The sequence below is a fragment of the Psammomys obesus genome, unplaced genomic scaffold (assembly GCF_907164565.1).
Source record: "Psammomys obesus unplaced genomic scaffold, mPsaObe1.curated_primary_1811, whole genome shotgun sequence".
In the NCBI taxonomy this organism is placed as follows: domain Eukaryota; kingdom Metazoa; phylum Chordata; class Mammalia; order Rodentia; family Muridae; genus Psammomys; species Psammomys obesus.
Genome location: NW_026596034.1, coordinates 23,847,699 through 23,868,776, shown reverse-complemented (window position 1 = coordinate 23,868,776; position 21,078 = coordinate 23,847,699). Strand labels below are relative to the sequence as shown.

Here is a 21,078-nt window from a genome sequence, read left to right as displayed (position 1 = left end):
TAGCCCATGCTCATTTGGACACACGAGTATGAGTGTTTTGCCTGCATATCTGTTTGTGCACAAATGTGTGTGTCAGGAAGGGCGAGAGATGCCCTGGAACTTGAGTTATACGTGGTATGAGCCACCACGTGGATGCTGACAACTGCACCTGGGTCCTCTGCAAGGCAGTAAACACTCTTAACTATGGAGCCATCTCTCCACTCCCTTTTGGCTTTTTCTAAGGCAGGGGCATGCTGTGAAGCCTAGCCTCAAGCTTGTAGCAATCCTTCCACCTCGGCCTTCCATGCACTAGGATTCTAAGAAGGCACTAACACACCCTGATCCATCTTTGAAGCCTTACCTGTCAAGATAACCGGTGGTGAGCCAAGGTGTGAGCCCGAATTCAGCATCATGAATCCCTCATCGTGGGACTCGTGCCACCTGAGCCATTTCCTGAGTGAATGACAGCCCTACCCAAATCTCAGCTCTTCTGCTCCAAAGCAGACAACTCTTGCTGAGAGTGTGACACAGTGACCAGGCTGAGGCAGGCGACCTGTGGAGAAGGATGTGCCTCCCAGTCCAGAAGTCGGTACCTAAACTCTGAAAGACAGCAAGGCTGGAGCATCTTTACTCTGCCATGGCCTGGGGACACTAGAAGACCTGTGGGGCTGGACGCCTCTTTCCACGACACAGTGTGTGGAAACAGCCACACGGACACTTCCACGGCTGCTGACTGTTTATTGCACAATAAACTGGCAATACCGAGGCGGGGCAGGCATTACAAAAACAATCTGTCGACCAACTTGGCGCTAGCTAGCACAGGCCTTTCTGTATGCACTTTCATTTTACATATGCACGCACACGTGTACACGCACACGCACACACATGCGCACTCACACCTGTGAGCCTGATGCTTCTACAAACCTTGCTGGCAGCTGGTCCCCCACCCAGCCACGGAGCAGCCTTTGTGATGTTCATGGGGAGTGTGGCAGGTGACTGCACAGGAGAGGAGGGGGTGAGCAGCGGTGAGCTGAGCCATCTGGACCAGCTTGTGCGATGTGGGGGTTTCACAGGCTGTAGGGGCAAGGATGAAGGTAGGAAGGGACTGCGCTCGGAAGACTCCCAGGACTAGTCAGAAAGCGTGCCCAGGGTGCCCCGGAGCTAGTATGTCATGGGGGGCCTGGGGAGGGAGTGTGCCACTATAACCACTCCGGCACCCCAGAAGGGCCTGTGTTCCTACGTGGGAAGCTGTCAGGAGCTCCACAAATCAAGCCAAGCTATCGAGGCAGCCCAGGACCTTCGGCTGGTTTTCAGTAGTGTCTTTTCCAATGGCCAGGTAAAGTCTCACGCCTGCATAGCACAGACACTCAGCTGGCCAGGGTGTGCTCCATTGTAAGCCACGGTGGGTTCCAGAGGCCCCTGGAGTTAGCTTCATCACCTGCTGCTAGCTGGGGGCTGCCTGGTGTCCAGCAAAGGGCCCTTGTCAATGGACAGTGAAGGTGGTGGGGATGCGCTGGGCGGCAGAGCCAGGCCTCTGAACTGGGGGAACTGCTAAGCGGGTTCCTGAGAGGAGCAGCTGTCTGGGGAGCTTTTAGATCGAGAGGGTTGGGCCCTGCAAGGACCCAGAACACCAGGGCCCCAGATCCTTGACCGAAGGTGAGAATGCTATACCCAAAGCAAACCAGAAAGCAACCCTACGCACGAACATGCCTCCAGTTTCTGTCAAGGGGCAAGGTCTGGGGGTTCTGCCGTCTCCTTCCCACTGACACACAGTGGGTTCTTCAGCCTTTGCTTGCTAGGAAGAGATGAGCTGGTGGCACCGCGTGCCCGCTGCTAAGTCTCCTTGGCTGCAGTCTGCCAGGGAATGAAGCACAGGCGGCGCTGATGCAGAGTTGCTCCCTCACGCCCGTTCCACAGACTCCAGGAAAGGTCTATGACGGCGGAGCCTCTTCTGCTGGCAAAGACCCTGGCGTTCCGGGTCCAGCTCGCCAGCCCACACGGACTATCTCCTCACCTAACAGGTGAGGCCAGCTTCTGAGCAGCTCTGAGTCACACACTTACACACCAAGACTTGGTCCTAGTGGAGGGGGCAATTTTGCAGGGAAGGGCAGCCCGCTGACTTTGCAACAGGTGATGGAGTCAAAGGTAACACGGGCTTTATTCCAGACTGCCATCATCAGATAGGAGGAAGGGTCTCCAGAGACTCTTGGGGTCAGATTCTTCGGTCACCAACATGATCAAAGCACAGCCCCGTGCAAGGCCACTACCCAAAGGGTGCTCCTAAGGGCTGTGCAGCCGGCGGCATCTCAGGCAGGAAGGACTCGAGACTACATGTGCTAGAGGGCCTGGGAGGGGCAGCCTCGGCTACTCCTGTCCAAACCCCTCAGTCTCCTCAATGGCATACAGCAGCTTCTCTTTCAGCTGCTCATAGCTCTTGTAAGGTGGCAGATCCAGACGGTTGAAGCTGGGAAAGAGAGAGAAGAGTGTACCGGAGGCCGGGCTGCGGGTGTCCTGCCCCCCTGGGCCCACAGCTCCCACCTGCCGCTTCTGGCGAACTCACCATGTGTGGCTCCGGGGCAGCCAGGTTTCCTTGCCAACTCTGTCAATGCAGAACTTCTGGGGTCCGTTGCTCCCTGTCACCCAAGGCAAGTGCACTTTGTGTCAACACAGAGGGCCTTTCCCAAAGCTGCACAGTTACAACCAACACTCCCCAGCTTCCAGGGAGATGTGCACGCCGCATGCCCCTTGCCCCTCGCCCCTCGACGTCCTCACCCCAGCCAGGGCCCCAGGAGGGCAAAGAAAAACGCACCAATGAGCTCGGCAAACCCCCCAACAGGCAGGCGGCAGGTTCCCGTGACAAACTGCAGCAGTCGGATCCTCTTCTCATTGTCCATCTCCTTCACCACCTGTACTTGCACAAGGCAGCATGTCAGACCTTAGCATGGGCCTCTCAGGCCAGGGGCGGGGGTCACACTGGGCGGGGACAGACAGCAATCACAGACCTTCAAGGAGGCTTTCTCTAAGGGTTTGTAAAACACTCTACAAAGGTCCATAGGTCACCAATTGGTCCCAGGGACACCCTGGGCCTGGCACCCCCCCCCTTCTGCTTTTAAAGACACACTAAGGGTGGGAGCAGCTGTTTGGGGGACACAGGGTTTCCTCTTGGGGAGATAAACTGTAGTGGAGTTGGACAATGGTGTTAGTTGCACAACACAATGAAGGAGCTAAAGCCACTGAACACCTGAGACACCTGAGCTGTCAAATGCCATGTGAACCGCACCTTGAAAAAATAAATACAGCCCACATACGCGTACCAAGGATATCTGTCTCTTTCACGTACTCTCCTTGTCAACAGCCGTGAAACACACACACACAAAGGAACCGGGTCATCCAGTTCAGGATGGTGAGCTCACGGCATCTTTCTAGACACACGTGCCTTCCTTTCTCGCCCCATCTGACTGGAGGGGACCCATAGCTAATTGCAGCTGCACTTCCTGGCCACAGGCCCCCTTGGCTCCCAGCAACTGGGCCCACAGTAACTGCTAATAACCTCTGTCACACAAGCTGGCAACGACATAGCCACAACCTCTATCCTGCCCAGAGACGGGTTTAGCCCAGACTTCTCCAAGTTGGGTAGGGGAGGAATTGTCAAAGATGAAGGGTCCGGACTTAAGCTTGGCCTCTAGGTAGAAGCTAAACATCCCCGAAAGCTCCTTGCCCAGCAGGGAGAGGGCCCAGCCGCACCTGCCAGAACCACTGGATCTGCTTGCTGCTCTTGGTGTAGTGCCGGTAGATGGCGTTCCTCTGCCAGTCGCTCATATCTATCTCCTGCATGCCGCACAGCATCAGCTGCAGGAGAGGACATGTCAGCCGGCTGCAGCCGGCCCTCCCCATGGCGCCTCCTTGTGCCCACACCAGGCGGCTCCCAAATGTCCTCAACCTGCTGCTTTTCCCAGAATATTCAAAGGACCCGCTGTCTAAGCATGGGGAAATTGGGCTGAGGATCCGGGGGACGCTGCCTGCCCTGCCGCCTCCAGCTTGTTGAGATGTGGGACTTTGTGGTGAGGTTCTGTAGGTGCACATCATGGAGATGGGGTACCCTAAAAGCATTTGAGGTCAGGGGCTCACAATCTTCGGCACCTACCTCCAGTTCTTTCTCATCAAAATACCGCAGCCACTCCAGAGGGGCCACCTCATTGAAGCCATCCAGGAAGGCCTTTGTCTGTTCTTCTACGCCTCTGGTGAACCGCCAATCAGTCAGCAACCTAAAACCAGGCGAGCCACTGATGGAGCCCAGGCCACCAAGCCAGTGCTCTCCTTTAACTGCTGAACCTCACACATACACAGGTATGGTTTAATGGACTAGACCAAGAAGCCTAAATGTGTACATCACTGGATCAAGTGAGTCCTGCCTAGCCCTGTGCTGGTGGAGCAGGGAATGTGAACATCAGCATTGCAGAGCCCAACGACGACAGAAACACACCGGACACAGAAATCCTCTGGGTCAGGAGCATGGCAACAATTAAGTTTTCAAAAGTTCCCTGGGGCTGGGAAGCTTCTTGGATACATAAAAGATCAACCCGGAGCTGGTGACCAAGGCCAGAGGCTCCAAGTCCTTAGCTCAAGTCACTTTGTAACCAAGGCAGATAGATGCGTCTAACGTATTCTCACAGTCTGTGGGACTGTGGGCCCTATGGGGGTGGGGGCTGGTCAAAGACTACAAAACCCAGGGCACATTCCCTTGTCTGTGACATGCTCCCCTCCCCCAGGCCTGAGGCTCACATGATATATTCTTCCTTGTTCTCCTCTGTAACACGGATGTTCTCACCGCCTTCCTTCAGCTCATGGGTTGTCACCTTGCCCAGGATCTCCATGTCCTGGATGAAGAACAGCTCCAGGCCACACTCTTCCAGGTTGTTCTCTCTAGGACATGGGAGGCCAAGGGGAGAAATCAAGGTCTGTCCCAACAGGCCCGACTTCTCGCTGAGGCCCCCAGCAGGCACTAGAAAGTCACAGGTGACCCGTGGCTTGGTGCATTTTCCACTGCAAAGGGGAGAACTCTAAAACTGCCCTACAGGAGGCCTAGAAGCTCTCATCACTATAGGAGAGGCCAAGTGAGCCCCCGGGGACCTCTCTAGTAGAGGAAATCAAGGCCAGGGGCATCAACTGGCCAATCAGAGCCCTGCTCCACCAGCAGGGGGCTAGGTAGGACTCACTTGATCCAGACAATAGAGTTGTAAAACTCAGGGTCAATGGACTCCAAGTCCTTCAGGGTTGGTCTCTTGTTGAGCATCCGCTTGTAGAAAGGGAGGGTGAAGCCTGTGTCGATGAACTTGCCGTGGTACAGAGCCTGGCCAAGGAAGAAGCACAGCAAACGGTTTGACCTTCCTGGGACAGCACCTGAGGTACACTCAAGAGTGCTTCCGGTGCCACCTGCCCCCCTCCCTGAGAGCCAGCTGCCCAGCTAACAGGGACACCTGCGAAACAGGCGCTTTTCTACTGTCCTTTCTGTCTTCCTTTCTTCCTTGGACATAGGGACAAACTCACCTCATCCTGAAAGCCACAGGGACAGGCAAAGAAGCCCCACTGTCTGCTCAGCACACTGGCCAGGCCACTCCCTCTTCTAGTAAAGGCCTGTCCCCATTTCCAGAGCAAACTTGTTCATAACAGCTGCAGGTGGCAGCCTTGACTCACTGGCACTCTGAGCGGGTGGCACAAGAGGCCAAAAATAATGCAGACACTGAGGCTGGGGAGAGATGGCGGCCGGTGGTGACTAATAGTCTAAGAGTTTCATTGCTCTGTCCTTGTTGGCTGCTAGGCCAGGCAGGTCTCTAGACCCAGAGAGAATGCCCACTTCTGGAGCCACTGCCAGCTCTTTGTCAGGAACTTCCAGATGACAGGAATGGCCATATTTAGTGACAGAGCTGTAGGTCCCTTGGTACTCCAGAGAAGGGAGTGTGGGAAGACTCAGGACGTCAACATAGAAAAGCTGGCACTGGAGCACAGTAGGACAACAGCCTCCCAGGCTCTGTGGGTCATCACAAAGGACATGGCATGACCCTCTGCACCGCTATGTTGAGCCTGTTATTTCTAGGTGAGCTCAGTTGCTGGGCACCAACCCCTCCCCCAACCTTACACCAGCCAGTTCACTGTGGCTCTGATCTAAGCCCAGGAAGATTCCTAACTCTCTTCCAAAAGGCCCAGTGCTTCAGTCAGACATTCCCAAAGGTTCCCTCCCCACTGCGGCTCAGGGAAGACACAGCACCTCCAAGAGAAAGGCCTGGCAGGCAGTCGGGGCTCTGCTTGCCCGGCCATATCCTCTAAGTCCCTACAGACTAGGGTGAATTCCCTGGGCTTCTGCGTAGTATGTACTACACAACATGAGAAAGTCTGTGTGGCCACCGTGAAGTCTCTCACTCCTCCACAGCTATCTAGCTTCTCTTATTTATTTAGGTATGTATGTATGTATATATGCATGTATGTATGCGTGTATGTATGTATGTATGTATTTTTAATTTCCAGGTTAGAAACTGTATGAGGAAGAGGAGAGAGTCACTGTGAGTCACAGAAAGACGGGGTCGGGGCCAGGACAATGGTCCATGAGGGCTGATGTTTATGTTATTGTTGCCTCCGTGACTAGAGCCAGCCTCCTGAGGGCTGCCCTTCCCAGAGGTCTAAGAAGAAGCAGGGTAGAAGGGAGGCATCCCTGGCGTTACCATGGCGATGAATCTGCCGATAAAGCGGAAGTAGGTGAGGTGGTCAGGGTTGATGGAGGAGGCCGGGTTGATCTGCAGGCAGTAATTGTTCTTCCCAGCGTACTCAAACAAACAGTACATAGGGTTGAGCACCTCATGGGACAGGAGGAAAAACCACTCTCTGTGGGGAAGAGAGGACACAACAATGGAGCCCTCCGCACAGCAGCTGGGGTCCTGCTGGGTCAGGCCACCTGGAGGCATGTGCCTGGGGAGGCCGTTGAGGCAGACTACTCCAGAGCTCAGGTGAGGCAGGACAACAGCATCGGAAGATGGTGCTCAGGAAAACCTGTGCGTGTGCTCGTCAGCTCCCAGGGCACGTTTATATTACAGTATGTAGAGCTGGTGGCAAAGGGGCGCCTCACACCCAGGGCCAACATGCTCTGTGTACTACATTAAAGCATTACAGACTGAGCAGGCAAGAAGGCTCAGCAGGTAAAGGCTCTTGCATCCAAGCCTCACAACCTGAGTTCAATCCCGGGGACCCACTTGGCAAACGATGAGAACTGAGTCCCATAGTTGTCCTCTGACCTCCATACATGGTATATTGCCATATACAGACACCTATGCCCCAAATAAATAAATAAGTAAATGTGATGAACTCATAGACACACATGTTTATTGCGACTGCATTTCTGCTCCATGACAATAACCGCCCTGCTCCACCCCCACTTGGTCCGCAGTGCAAGGTGAACAATGTACACGCTCCCAACACAGAACCCTGAAAGCGCTGGGCTTCATCTGGCCTTCAGGAACCTCACTCCTTCTAGCTACCCCACAGGCACCTGGCTTGCACATCTCCCTCCCTTCACCCGAGGACCCATGAGCAGACCCTAGCCCAAACTTGGAAACTTTCTTCTCAACCGACACCCACCCAGGAGATAGATGCCTTAGCATCTACCTGGACCCTAGGTATGTGCCTCAAGCCAGAATTCAGAGTCCTTTAGAGCTTGAGCTAAACCAGCTGGGACCAGCCCCTGGCTTCTGGGCTGTTTGTGGCTGTGTAGACGAGTCCTTCGATGCAGAGGGTGCCCCGGTATCCTGTCCGTGGTTCTACCCTGTGGTAGAACAGCATGACGTAACCTACCATAGGGTAAAACCACTGGCAGGACACAGAGAGAGACACACAGGGCGGGAGCCACACCAGAAGCCCACCAAGCCTGGAGAGGTCACCACGGACAAAAAGAACGAGCCATCTGCAGGATGGGATCAACACAGAAGACTACACCACCAGCAAACAGGACCAGAGGCGGGTGAGCCCAGCACCAAGCGAGAAGATACCCCCCACCAGAAGCTCAGCAGAGAGGTCACCACAGCCAAGACGCTCCTTCTCACTGCTAGGGCCCTCTGCCTGTCGTCCAAGGCGGTGTTTTCCCAAACAGCCTGTTAACTTTTGTGGGATGAAGGAAACACAGTGCTCTGAGGTCTCTCAGGGTTTATACTGTTTCAGTTTTGTCAACTGGTACACATGACAGCAGCAGGGGATGAATACACTCAGACACATCAGACACGCTCCGCCGAGAGCCTGACTTCACCTGCTCTGGCATCAAATGGAGGGAAGGCTCTCAGAGGAGAGTTGATCTTAAAGGACACCCACAGACCCAGTGTTAGCTACTGCCCACTGGTACAATGACAGGTTGCTTTTTTAACTCCAGGAAAATGGCATGTGGGGTGGCAGAGAGCCGCACACCATACCCCTACCCAAGAAGCTTCTGGCATCCCCATAATCTAATAACCAAAAGGCTGAGGCCTGACCCTGATTCATGGCTCACTGGCTTACTGGTACTCACCAGAGAGATTTATAATGATATATATATATATATATATATATATTTTTTTTTTTTTTTTTTTTTTTTTTTTTGGAAATAGGGTCTCATGAGACCCATGCTGGCCTCAAATTCACTATGTAACCAAAGACAACCTTGAACTTCTGATCCTTCTGCTTCTATTTCTCAAATGGTACAAGTGCAGGCGTGAGCTACCATGCCTGATGAAGTGGTGCTGGGGGCCAGACCCAGGCCTGCACATTGGACAAGCATCTTACCTTAACTGAGCTACATACCCAACCCAAGAGATTACTTTGAATATCACATCTGTTGATGCAGGAGAATTCGGGGATAAGAGCAGCATGGAGGAGGAAGCTTTATAGCCACGGGGCCCTGATGTCAGGGGATGTAGGGCAGAGAGCCTTTGGGCACCCTAGCTCACCTGGCGATGCCGCCGTAGTCCAGGCCCTCCTCACCACGCATGATGATGTAGAGCCGGCGGCGCAGGTCGTAAGGTTTCATGTTCATGATCTGGGGAGACAGGGCATCCGGCCATCCTGCCCCTGACCCCAGCACAGCAGGCAGGGATGTGGGGGCGGGGGTTCTGTCTAAGGCTTACTGTCTAACAGATGTGGCCATGAGATGGGACTGGGTGATGGAAGGAAGCCTGCTTGCCCAGGATCCCGGCATCAGGAATAACCTAACCTGTTGGAAAGAATCCTCAAAGAGTGTCTGCCGGGAAACGCTGATCTTCACATGGCTGGGTAGGGCATTTGACTGAAAAAGAAAGGAAAACTCAATTGTGGCTTCCCCATGATGTCCACTCAAAGGGCTCTCCCATCTGTGACAACACAGTTCCACGCCCCAGGATTAGAAGCCTACTCCTTCCAGACAAGCAGCTCAGTGTGGGGCAAGCATCCTGGTCCTATCTAAGACATCTCCTCCCGTGCCTATGTGGGAGACCAAGCTGACAGCACTTACCAGCCCTACTCCCACAGAAGTCCCCAAACCAGAACTCACGTGGCAGAGGAAACGGAACTGGTGATATTTCCACCGAAAACTTCGGTCGTAGGCACCAGGTGAGCCTTGCTTTGTCCTGACGAAAACAAAGGCTGTGCTGGAACCTATTTGATTTCTCAGAAAATGAACAGTTCATTTCTGGGAGCCCTAGAAAAAGTGGATGCTCTGCTCCGGGAATTTAAAGAGGAGTAGAGTAAGACTGCCAAGAGAGTGACAGACATGCAAAGAAGCCACACCTCTCACTTAGAGAGAAAGGTCTCAGCGGTGCTCTGGGTAAGGAGGGTCCCCCAGCCCTTAATGACACCCACATTGGCACTAGAGGGCAGTGGTCAGCACAGCACACACTCATAGAGACCTCTTTCCCCAGTGTAACAGGACACACTGGGGCTGTGCTGGGGGACAAGGCTGTGGCAGAGAGAGTCCTTACCCTGACTCGAACCCTGGACGAGGATCCTTAAAGGTGGTGGTGCGGGTATTGTGGTCCACAAAGTAGCGCACACCCTCGCTGGTGTATTTCATCTCCCACCCTGGGGGCAGGGCTGGCTCCTGTATCATCCTGAAAACACAGAAGAGGAGTTATTGACTGTCCTGTGCTTGAAGGCCAACTTCCCCAAAGTCCTACTTTGTCTTTGCTTTCTCCAGGCTCTTCAGAGCTCACCATGGGGGAGAGGACACTCTAAGATATGCACCTGGTGAGACTAAAGCTGTGAGAAAACAGGTCATGTGCAAAAAGGGGCCATTTACTATGGGGCTAAAATGACAGGCCTGCGTGGGTAGCATCAGCCTGGATGTTCACTAGCAATCTTAAGACTCCAAGTGTCCCTGCCCTGCTTCTGAGGGGCAAGAATGCCCTCAACTTTTTGACAATCAAACTCTCATCTCCTGCCTGTGATGTCCTTCCATGCCCCTGCACCCACCAGGAAAGGGTGGTGCTCTCCTGTGCCCTGAGGCTCTTGAGGTAGCAAGTATATATGTGAGGCCTCAAGAGTCCCCTGATGTTAGCACTGTGAGGCAGATGCAAAGGCCATCTGGCCACAGCAGCAGTTGCCCAGAGCCCTCAGCCATCCCTCACGGTCCCCGACTGATCCTCACCCCTGGGTCCTCGGATCCTCCCACTGGGTAGTGCGTGTGTTATGGTTCACGTAATACACCCGTCCATTGTCCTGCCTCTTCTCTGCCACAGAAGAAAAGAGAGAGTGCAATCAGATTCAACCAGCCTGTGCCTCAGTGCTGCTGCCTGTGAAATGGATTAGAACCTCTGTCCCCAATGCCAACCTGCTACAGAAGGTTAAGAGGAGAGAATCTGACCCACTCACACTTGCCATTGGGGGAAAAGCCAAAGAGCCTTTCCCTGTTGCAGGGCAGGAGAAGGGGACACGCGTTCCCAACTCTGTGGTTGCTTGGCTTGTCAGAGGAGGGTGGCGTGGTGGTACAGAGGGGGCCTGCTGAAGCAGGGGTGCAGCTGTATCCAGCTGTGTGCAGCACCGCTGCCCTGCCAGCCTCCTCTCTGCCTCAGAGAGTGGGATGGAGGGTGACCCACCAGCTCTGGGTGGGTAGGAGAAAGCCAGAGGCAAGCTCTGGGCTCCAACAAAGCGGCCTTCCAGGAAGCTCCTCAAAGCTGTTTCCTTCCTGGCAAAAGCAACACTAACAACTCTCACTCTTTCACAGTGACACAGATTAAAGAGACGATAATCAGTTCCAGGAGCTACAGGAACCTAAAAACTGAAAAGGGGAAAGAGATGGGGAGTCCATTACCAGCCCTGCCCCCTTCCAGACCATGCAGGACTAGTTTCTATCTCCTCTGAGATCTGGTCTCTGACTCTGCCTTACCTGTTGTCTACACAACTGACAGTTTATGAATAGACTTTTGTCAACCAAATCTTCACAAAGCTCCGGAAATAAAGGAAAGAAAGAACAGGGGTGGCTGGAGCCTTTATAGACTTTCAATCCCTAGCTAGTGGGTACTCTAGCCTTGGAGAGCAGCCCTCACCACCCCACCAAACCCCGCCCTAAGGTTTCTGATGGATTGGATGCCCCAGCTCAGGAGCCACCATTGCAAATGACATCCTCCACGGCTGCTCAGCCAAGGGCCAAATCAAAGGACAACAATAATGCGGGTAATCTGTCCAGTGGGTCTGAGCTGCTGGCCACTTTGCCTTATGTTGCTACTGCTTCGCGGCCTGTGTACCCACAGGCAGCCTTCAACGAATAGTTTTGGAGCCCAGTGATGGAGAGAGTCCTTTGAACACGGCAGGACCATGTTTTAGGGGTAAATGGACTTGGAAACATTTGTCACTCATTATGGCTGCTCAGGAGCAGATGAAACTCTTAAACTGGATGTGTCCCAAATCCCCAAACAGTAGTTAGGGACAGCTATGAGGGCTCCTTGGAGGAGTGAGTACAAGGGCACTTGAGACCTCAAGCCAAACAGAAGACCGGTGCACTCACAATTAAAGGCATTCTCTTTTGGCCTTGCTTTTCCACCCTTCTTACCATTTAGGGAAAGGCAGCCCCTGCTACAGCCCTCGAGACCCCAACCCAGAACCCCAAACACTGTGTTCTTGTCACAGTGTTTTCTTCCAACTCTCACATTCTTCCTGCCTCGGCCTAAACGTTATAGGCCAAAGCCACCATGCCCGGCCTAGTGTTCTTTTCTCACGTGTGGGGTATTTCTGCTCTTCTGATTATACATGGACAGCACTGACCCTCAGTGTGGCTCCTCTTTTCCTAGCTCACATGCTCATACACTTCGCACCTGTGAACTATCTTCAAGTTTTTGTAGTTCGCTCGCTAGTGACTGTCACTTAGCAAGACAGCTACAGAAAGAAGTAAGCACAATTGATGGAGCCGCACAGCTGCCCATCACAGCCAAATCCAAATTCCAGTCCAGACTCAAGTCACCACAGCCATGTGGCGCTGCAGACTCCTGCCTAGCCTGAAGCACTTCCCCCGCCCATGTCAGGGCCCCCAAGTTCTAACCTCATGTTTGACCTGCTAACCCTAGAGGTGCCAGTAACCTTAATGCTGGGGGCGGGGAACCAGGCAAGTCATCTGTGTGCATGGGGACTTTCTAGCTGAAATCAAGAATCCACAGGCTTTTACTAATCAATATTTAGTGCTAGAATAGGGGAGCGTCTTTGTCCTCTGGAATGTACCATCTCATTGGTACTCTAGGGGAGTTGATAGAACCTCTTAAATTACTGTCGGGGAACAGCAGTGCCTGCACCAAGATCTTACCCCAAAGCACACCTCAGAGATGCCCTTGATATCACTGTCACCATCCTAGCGGCCCTTCCCCACCCATGTACACCTACCACACCAACACTAACCATCCTCCATGACCCCAACCAAGAACTTAAACCCAGGACCTACTTATTCCTGTGATAACTGCTCCCTTTGACATTAAGGACTCTTGTAGGATTGAACAAAATCCTGCCCAGCTCAGAAAGCTGCAGAATTTCCTGTGTCTTGCCATTTCTAATGACACCTTTTTTGCATAGTACTCTTTCCTAGAACAGCCTATGATAGCTCCCAAGTCATGGATGCCTGGCCCTTAATGACTACCTGTGCCTTAACTCTTGGCCAATCCTACCAAGGACCCAAGCTGGGTAAGGAGTAGCTGCTGAGACAAGGGACGGCCAGCAGGGCTGCACTCTCAGGACTGATACCCAGGGTGCAACGCTGCGTCCCTGTGGTCTCATTCACAATGGGACCACAAGCAAATTAGGCTGCTCGTCCTTCCTCCAGTGTATCAACTGCAAAGCAGAAGACTTGTTAGGATGGCACCCTAAACCAGGGTCACAGACAGAAAGACATCTGCATAGACATCAGGTGCATCAAAATAACTTTGGGATTGGGTAGATTCCTGTGTCACCACCCTGAAACTCAGTACTCAAACCCAACAGTCCCCTAGCCTCTTGGGGAACTCTTTCTTGGGGTCCCGCTCCTTTAGCTGGGGCAGGTGAGTGCTACTATAGCACAGGAGAACTCCGATGGCTCTGCCCCTGCCATTGCGCCAACTGGGTGTCCTCAGCACACGCTTCCGTTGTTTAAGTGCAACGGAAACCCAAGAGATAGCACACGCAGAAGACCAGGATAGAATGGTATGACTGCTAACACAAGACCAAGAACTCAATACTTACCCCAGCCAGGCGGGAGGGGGCCCAAGGGATCATGGTCAGTCGAAGCACTTGAAGACTAAACACAAGAGAGAGCAGAACACAGAAGTTTAAAAAAAGAAAAAAAAAAAAAAAAAAAAGAAGCTTCGTTTAAAAGTAAATGGATCAATAGAAGTTAAAAAGCCAAAGACTCACTTCCACATTTTAGCCCTTAGCAGGAATTCGGAGGAATCCCAGACAGCATCTGCCCTTTTAAGTCTTTGTTTAAGAAAACCCAAAAAAAGCGTTCTATGCAGCACCGAGAGGGCAAGGGGCAGGGAGAGCAGGTGAGGTTAGAGGCGCTCCAGGAAGGCGGGCAAGGGCTCCAGGCAGCAGCCAGGCCTTGAGCATGGCAGGCGCACTCAGAGCAAGCTCCCCGCCAGCTCCCTGCCGACCTCTGCTCAGCTCCTGCTCCCGGCGGCCAAGGCAACTGAAATCCTCACCACCTCCAACTTTCTCCAAGAACCACACACAGGAGGGGAAAAAATACCGCAGGCCTTTCCAATGAAATCATTCCCACAAGCCCTGCCCACGCCCAGGGCTTCCTGGCTGGGGCCCGGCCCTCCTCCCGCCACCTCCCTCCTGGGTGTGCAGCGTCCACCCAGACTGAGGGCACTTTCATGCCCCAAGCCCCTCACCTCCCCCAGGAATGTTTTCCTTCCCCTTCACAAAGCACCTTTATTCTTCCCCTGCCTGAACCTGAAGTTGCTCAGTGTTCTGTGATTGCCTGTCTGGGGAGGTGGGGCTGGGGCTGGTGAAAGAGACAGGGGAAGGGGCTCCAGGACGACAGGGTCACTGTTTACACTAGCGCCCTTCAGCCTATTTCTGCTTCAAGGTCCCAGGGGAAGGGCCGCAGTAGATGGAGAGTTCTCAGAGCCTTCGGGAAGCGGGGTGGGGTGCACCGTCAGAAACTTTTCAGAGTTAAAGAGAACAAGTATTGTTCTGCTCCTCTCTCTCCCCCACTCAAACATTTTCATTTCACTTACTAGAATTTAATCATCATATTAGGGGATCAAGTTCTAAATGCAGACTTCAGGCTGCAGACCTGGCTGGCTCCATCTGGGGATGACAGAGCCACACACACGAGCAGGAGGATGAATGGGGCTCAGTCTGCACTTGAACAAATACTGGTGGCACTCCACTGCCAACCAACCCCCACCACAGCCCTCCCTCCACCCCGGCTGAAGGGACAGAGAAACTTTCTTCCCAAGGTGGCAACACAGGCTCCTCTTCCAAGTAAGTTCCAAGAGAGTCATTCAAGTCTCGAAACCATAGGTTCCTTGATGAGACAGGATCCCTTTCGGTAGAGGGCCTCCTGCCGCACAGCACAAAGTTGGGGGAAGCTGGCCTCATCTTGGGGCCTCTCCAACTCCATCCCAACTCAGATCGGCCTTGTTACTAAAACTCTCCCCAGTTCACACTGGGCATCTGAACGTGTGTCTGAGTACTAGAAAGGCGGGTGGTGTTGAGGCCTAGCACCTCAGAACACTCCTGCTCTGTTTCTCAGTTACGGTGAAAGAGTCTTCATGAACACACTGAGCAGCTGAAGCTGAAGAACGAATTCGAAACACGTGCATCCGTCAGCTCACAAGCAGGTCAGTGCTGAGCAACAGGCATGGCAGCAGCCTTCCCGCACTGAACCCAGGGATTCACACATGCTGGCGAATACTCTTACCAAGGAGCACATGCAACTGAAACAGGCCAAGCGGGGTGGTGCACACCTATAATCCCAGCACTTGGGAGGCAGAGGCAAATGTGTCTCTGTGAGTTCAATGCTAGCCTGGTCTACACAGCAAAAAACAAATAACAACAAAAGAAAAAAAGAAAGAAAAGAAAGAAAGAAAGAAAAGAAAGAAAGAAAGAAAGAAAGAAAGAAAGAAAGAAAGAAAGAAAGAAAGAAAGAAAGAAAGAAAAAAAAAGAAGGGGCACATAAATCTGGTGCTTTAGGCTCTCTGGAATGTGTAGGTAATGGATAAAGTACCCCAGGCTCTAGCAGGGTATCAGCTACCAACTGGTAGTAACTGGATTCGGCAGCTTCTACTCACCTTACACTTAGCTCTACAACCAGGCCAAAACGTCTTTACTGATGGCACAGAACTTGGAACCAAAATATTCATCAACCTCCTCTTCTCTTCCCTTGAAATGAAATCTCTCTGTAGTTCAGGCTGGCTTCAAATGGGCCCAAATGACCTCCTTGCCTCAGCTTTCCTCAGCTGGGACTACAGGTGTGGACTGTGGACTGCTGCACCTACCTAGGAACCCTGTGCTTAACCCTTTTTGCTTTTTTTTTAGTTTTATTGTTTCTATCCCAAACTTCATACGATGCGGGTTCTCCTTCATTACAGCGCTCCTTATTGAATTTCCTTGGTACCCTCTAGTTCTTATGATATCAATTCCACTCACCACACTCTCAGACTGGAAGGACAGAGAGGAAAAGACAGATAGGAAACAGAGGGATGGACAAGACTGAAGAATACAACACAAGCAATCAGAACTGATAGATTCTAACAGTGATTTTACTAAAGTGGATCACTTGGTTTTTATTTATTTTTTATTTTTTTGATATTTTTTCTGTAAGGTACATTTTACAACTCAAATTATAAGAAAAGGAAGGGCATAGAAGTGAAGAAAAACAAACAAACAAACAAAATCTTCACATCATGACCAGAAAATCCCAAGCAAATACCCATGCCTTCACTGGACAACTAAATGCCCTTCTCCTCATCTTCCCTTGGGGCCCAAGTGTGTTACACAGAGCAAAGCCAGGAAAGCACAGACAGGACAAGGGGACTGATGCCCAGGAACAAAGCTCCTGGAGGTGCAAGGAACTCAGAGACAAGGCAGTGTCCTTCATAACCAGAAACACAAGTGCAACGGAAGGTGGCTGAACCACCTTCCTGGGAATATCCCAGGGCTGGAGCCCAGGATGAACCCATGAGCCAGAAAACTCATGTGAGTTCAAGTCTCTGTGGGATTAAACACAAAGTCCCAGTAATATTTTAAGATACAAACTCAGACATAAAGAATGTGGAACAAACACAGCCAAAGGCAGGAAAGACTCTGGGAAGGGTACAGAGCAGAAGGCAGGCATGATGTTTGCAGGATGCGCCTGGTGGATCCAGAGCAAAGCCCAGGTGCCCAAGGCCATGGTCCAAGGGCTATCTGAGGGAAGATGGAGCCGTCTGTTTCTGGATAGGACAATCTGAGTGTACACAGCAGTAACCACAGGATGACTGGCCTGGGCTGACACTACAGACCCTGACCTCCTTTAGTTATCAGAAGAGGACAGGTGGAATGAAGACAGAGCCTCCACAGGGAGAGGAGCCTTCAGGAGGGGTGCTGGTGCAGCGATATATGTACAAGACTGCTGGTATCCTCAGTGGACCACAGCAGGAACACAAACACAGGGCAAAGAGAGTTGGCAAGGGTGAAGCAAGCTAATTCGGAGCAACAAAGCACCTTAGGCAGTTAAAAAAGAAGAAGAAGAAAAGAAAAGAAAACACCAGAAATACAGAGACTAGTAACCCAGGGAACACGGAAAAGGCGCACGTATGTGGAGGCAGGCCCGGGAAAGGATGGCAGGAGCCAGCGATCTGAATGCCCTTGACTCCCATTTTAAACTATGTTTCATGTTCTTTAAAGTGCAGCAAAGAACAAGATCTCAGTTTAAGCCTAGCAAGATGAGGATTGGGGTTGTAGCTACCACAGCACCAGATCTTAGTCTTCCTAGTCAAACCCTGGGACAAGGCCAAACCCCAAAATAACTGTATGAAAGCAAGCCTTCTTCCTTGTAACCAGGACATGGCACTGTAGCAAACAGAGGGAAAACCAAAAGCAGGAGAGAACCAACGGAGACATTTAAAGCAGACGAAAAAAAAAAAAAAAAAAGTTCCTACCACATTTTTTTCAGTACAAGACATCCTCTATTTCACAGAAACAAGGTAACTCCCCAAATCCATACAGAGCCTCCACGCCTGCCGCTGAAGAAACTAGTCCACGATACTCAGAAAGAAAACTGTTTTTGCATTTAAGTTTCATTTTCAAGCCCCCTCCCAAATCAAACTTCTACCCTGACAGCTTGCTATAATGAGAGGTAGCAGAAAGAAAAACTGCAAAAAGACCAAGCAGAAGTGAAGGCAGACCTCTCCCCAGTCTGACCTAGACAACCTGGGAAAGAACTTGAAATCTGGGCTAACAGAGAGGACCCCTTTCAGAGATCTTTAAAGACTATAGAGAAGTTGAATAAAGCAAGCTGCCACAGGCCTTCCCGCCTGGGAGCCAAGACAACTCAAGAAAACAGCAAGAAAAATGGCAAATCCAGCTCAGATACACAGGCGCTGAGCAGAGGCAGGACATGGTGTCACTGCGTTAGGGACTGAGGAATCTCGCTGTGCTGAGTGAAGTCTGCGGCGTCGAGGTGCTGCCATCTCTGGCCACCCTTCCTCCTGCTCCCCAAGCGGTCTACCCCGTGTGTGGCTGCAGACACTGATGTGCAGGGTGGCGCGCCATTCCTGGCGTGCTCCTGGCTTCTCACCTGGTAGAGGAATCTTTGGCTGAAGTGCTGCATGGCCCCCTGGAGCTGATTCCGCTGTGACTGCCACTGCTCATAGTTCCGCACGTACTCGGCAGTTGGGCGCTGCCAGGTGGTGGTCCGGGTGTTGTGATCCACGTAGTAAAACCTTCCTCGGGGGTCTGTGCGCTTTTCCCACCTGGAAACAAGGAGCTTGTGTGGCCATCTTTGCTGCCCCCCCCCCCCCGCACCCCACCAACTTCTAAAAATAGTCTCAGGGTATCTTGCAAGGAGTTGAAGTGCCTGGGCCACAAGTGGCAGATGATCTATGCTAGGGCAATCAAAGTGCATCTTAGGATATTTGCCTAGAATTGTAAGGGAGAACAGTCTTTCACCTTTTCTCAGAAGGAGTGAAAAAGCACAGAGCCAGCCTCCACCAGCTCAGTTATACAGTAAAGCTGGCCCATTAGCTAGCAGGACAGAAAAACAGGAGATAAGCTGGCTCTTGCATATTGAGACACAAGATCTAGTTTCATTAGAAATCAGGGCATCTAAAAGTTTCTATCACATGAGCCGATAAACTCCCTATAATGCTTAATTTAGGTTGGACACTGATTTGTTTTTTGAGACAGGGTCTCACTATGTAGTCTGGGCTAGTCTATAACTCACTCTAGACAACTCACTCTAGATCATGCTGTTCTTGAACTCAGATATCTTCCTGCCTGTGGCTCTGAGTGCTGGGATTAAAGGTGCACACCACCATGCCCAACTCTGGATAGCAACTTTTGTGGTTTATTTCTCCAGAAGGATAGATAGGCAACGTCCTGTCATTAATTTCTTAGCCATGCCTCTCCCATCCCCTTCCTCTAGGGGGGGCAGTTGCCTGCTCTCCACCGTTGTCCCCAGCTGTCTCATCCCCTCTTCTCCATACGACTCTCAATGGCATATGGGACAGCATAGTGCGCTGTGCGCTGCACCCCTCCTTTCTTCTGGGCTGGCTTGCTCTCGTTTGGTGTAGGAAATCACACAGTACTTTCTGAGTAAAGGTTCCAAAGGTAGGCTCCAAAGTCAAGTTTCTGAAACTCAGCATGTCTGAGGATGACTTTATCCTCCGCACTGCAATGTTAAAGCTATGGGAAGCCATTTCCCATCCTTGATGTGATGGCCCACTGGACAGCTGCCGCGGCATTCCTGACTCCCAATCTTTCTATGTACCCTATTTTCTCCCTCTGGAAGCTTCCAACATCTTTTCTTGGCACCCTAAAATTCCATCAGATGTGGCTTGGGTGGGTCAGTCTTCATTTTCCAGGCTGAGCACTGGGTGTGGGCCCTGTTAATCTGGATTAATACACATTTCCACTTTGGCTATTCTTTTTGGTTTTTTTGAGACAGGGTCTCACTATGCAGCTCTGGCTGTCCTGGAACTCACTATGTAGACCAAAATTTTACCTGCTTCTGCTTCCTGAGTGCTGGGAATGAAGGTGAGTTACCACCATGTTCAGCTCATTTTTTTTCTTTAAAAAATGTCTTATATTACATTTTCATGTGTGTGTGTGTGTGTGTGTGTGCATGTGTGTGTGCATGTACCAAAGTGCACATATGGTAGTCGGGGGACAGTTTCAGGAGTGTGTGGGTTCCAGTGACTGAGCTAAGATTGCTAGCTTAGGTGCGAACATTCTCACGCACCTTGCCAGGCCCCAGTTTGAGGGTTTCTCTTTTTGTTGTAATAGTCATTCCCTATTCTCTGTCTGCTCTCTCCTGCTAGGACTCATCCATACCAGGTCCCTGAACTCCCCTTCTAATTTGCATGTCTCCAAATGTTCTAATGAGTTTTGGGTTCTTTGGGGGTTTGGGGTATTTTGACATGGTCTCATGTAGCTCATGTCGGCTTCCGACTCATTATGTAGCTGGGATGGCCTTGAATACTGGTCTTCCTGCCTCTGCTCCCAAAAACTGAGATTATGGGGCTGGGGTGTTGATTCATGACTGGTTAAGACCACTTGTTCTCACAGAGGATTCAGGTTCAAGTCCAGCACCCACATGGCAACTTGACATTGTCTATACTTCAAGTCGTGGGGATCTGACACGCTCTTCTGACCTCCCTGGGCACAGGGCATGCAGGCATACATACACACAGGCAAAACACTCATACACATAAAATAAAAACATGCACACAAAAAGAACTGCAATTACAAGTATGTACCACTCTGCTTAGCTTTCATTTTATTCCTATTGCTTATACATTAACTTTTAAAAACTCTTTCTTAGTGCATGGTTTATTTCCTGATTTCCTGTTCTTACACCCAGGCTGCATTTTTATTTTTTCCTTAAACCTTTGAAGATATTAACTAAAGTTTAGAAGCTGGGCATGGTGGTTCACTCCTGTAATCCCAGTACTCAGGAAGCAGGGACAAGAGACGCACTGTGAACTCATGGCCAACATTGATAACGGTATCAACGATAATAATGTGGTTTCCCTTTTTCTTTTTTGGGAGGGATTGCTCCCTATGTTGTTAACATTGAGTCCCTCCACACCCCACCTGCTGCTCCTGGGTACTGCAGCCATGTTGAAATGAGCCAGGAGCAGGCTGGTTATTCAGAAGGGGCGCTGCAGGCTGTGCCTGTCCTCACTGAGACAGAGGCTCAGCTGGGTCATTCCAAGATCCTCAAGGTCAGTCTGCAGTTCTCCTGTGGGCTGGCCAATTTCCCCAGCAAAAACCCTTCTGGTCTTCATCGTAAGGAATGCTTTCTTCGGCCCATCTATTGCTACAGTTATAGCTTGTGCTCCCAAGACTGGTCCAGTTCTCTGAGAAGCTTTTCACGGACATTGACAGTCACATGGCTTTGTGTGTGTGTGTGTGTGTGTGTGTGTGTGTGTGTGTGTGTGTGTGTGT

General features: G+C 51.4%; 1 protein-coding gene across 1 annotated transcript in view; it reads right to left on the bottom strand.

Moving 5' to 3' along the window:
• Window positions 1-703: 703 nt before the first annotated feature.
• Wwp2 (WW domain containing E3 ubiquitin protein ligase 2) overlaps window positions 704-21,078 on the bottom strand; it is a 121,276-nt gene continuing 100,901 nt past the window's right edge. The window contains exons 10-24 of the mRNA XM_055621071.1: window positions 18,209-18,383; window positions 13,660-13,714; window positions 10,610-10,691; window positions 9,945-10,073; window positions 9,518-9,593; window positions 9,203-9,274; window positions 8,940-9,028; window positions 6,696-6,855; window positions 5,196-5,329; window positions 4,762-4,902; window positions 4,124-4,244; window positions 3,724-3,828; window positions 2,789-2,885; window positions 2,540-2,612; window positions 704-2,443 (exon numbers count right to left, since the gene is read on the bottom strand). Of these exons, the coding sequence (XP_055477046.1) occupies window positions 2,344-2,443; window positions 2,540-2,612; window positions 2,789-2,885; window positions 3,724-3,828; window positions 4,124-4,244; window positions 4,762-4,902; window positions 5,196-5,329; window positions 6,696-6,855; window positions 8,940-9,028; window positions 9,203-9,274; window positions 9,518-9,593; window positions 9,945-10,073; window positions 10,610-10,691; window positions 13,660-13,714; window positions 18,209-18,383 (1,609 nt within the window). The 3' untranslated portion in view covers window positions 704-2,343. The remainder of the gene's footprint in view (window positions 2,444-2,539; window positions 2,613-2,788; window positions 2,886-3,723; window positions 3,829-4,123; window positions 4,245-4,761; window positions 4,903-5,195; window positions 5,330-6,695; window positions 6,856-8,939; window positions 9,029-9,202; window positions 9,275-9,517; window positions 9,594-9,944; window positions 10,074-10,609; window positions 10,692-13,659; window positions 13,715-18,208; window positions 18,384-21,078) is intronic.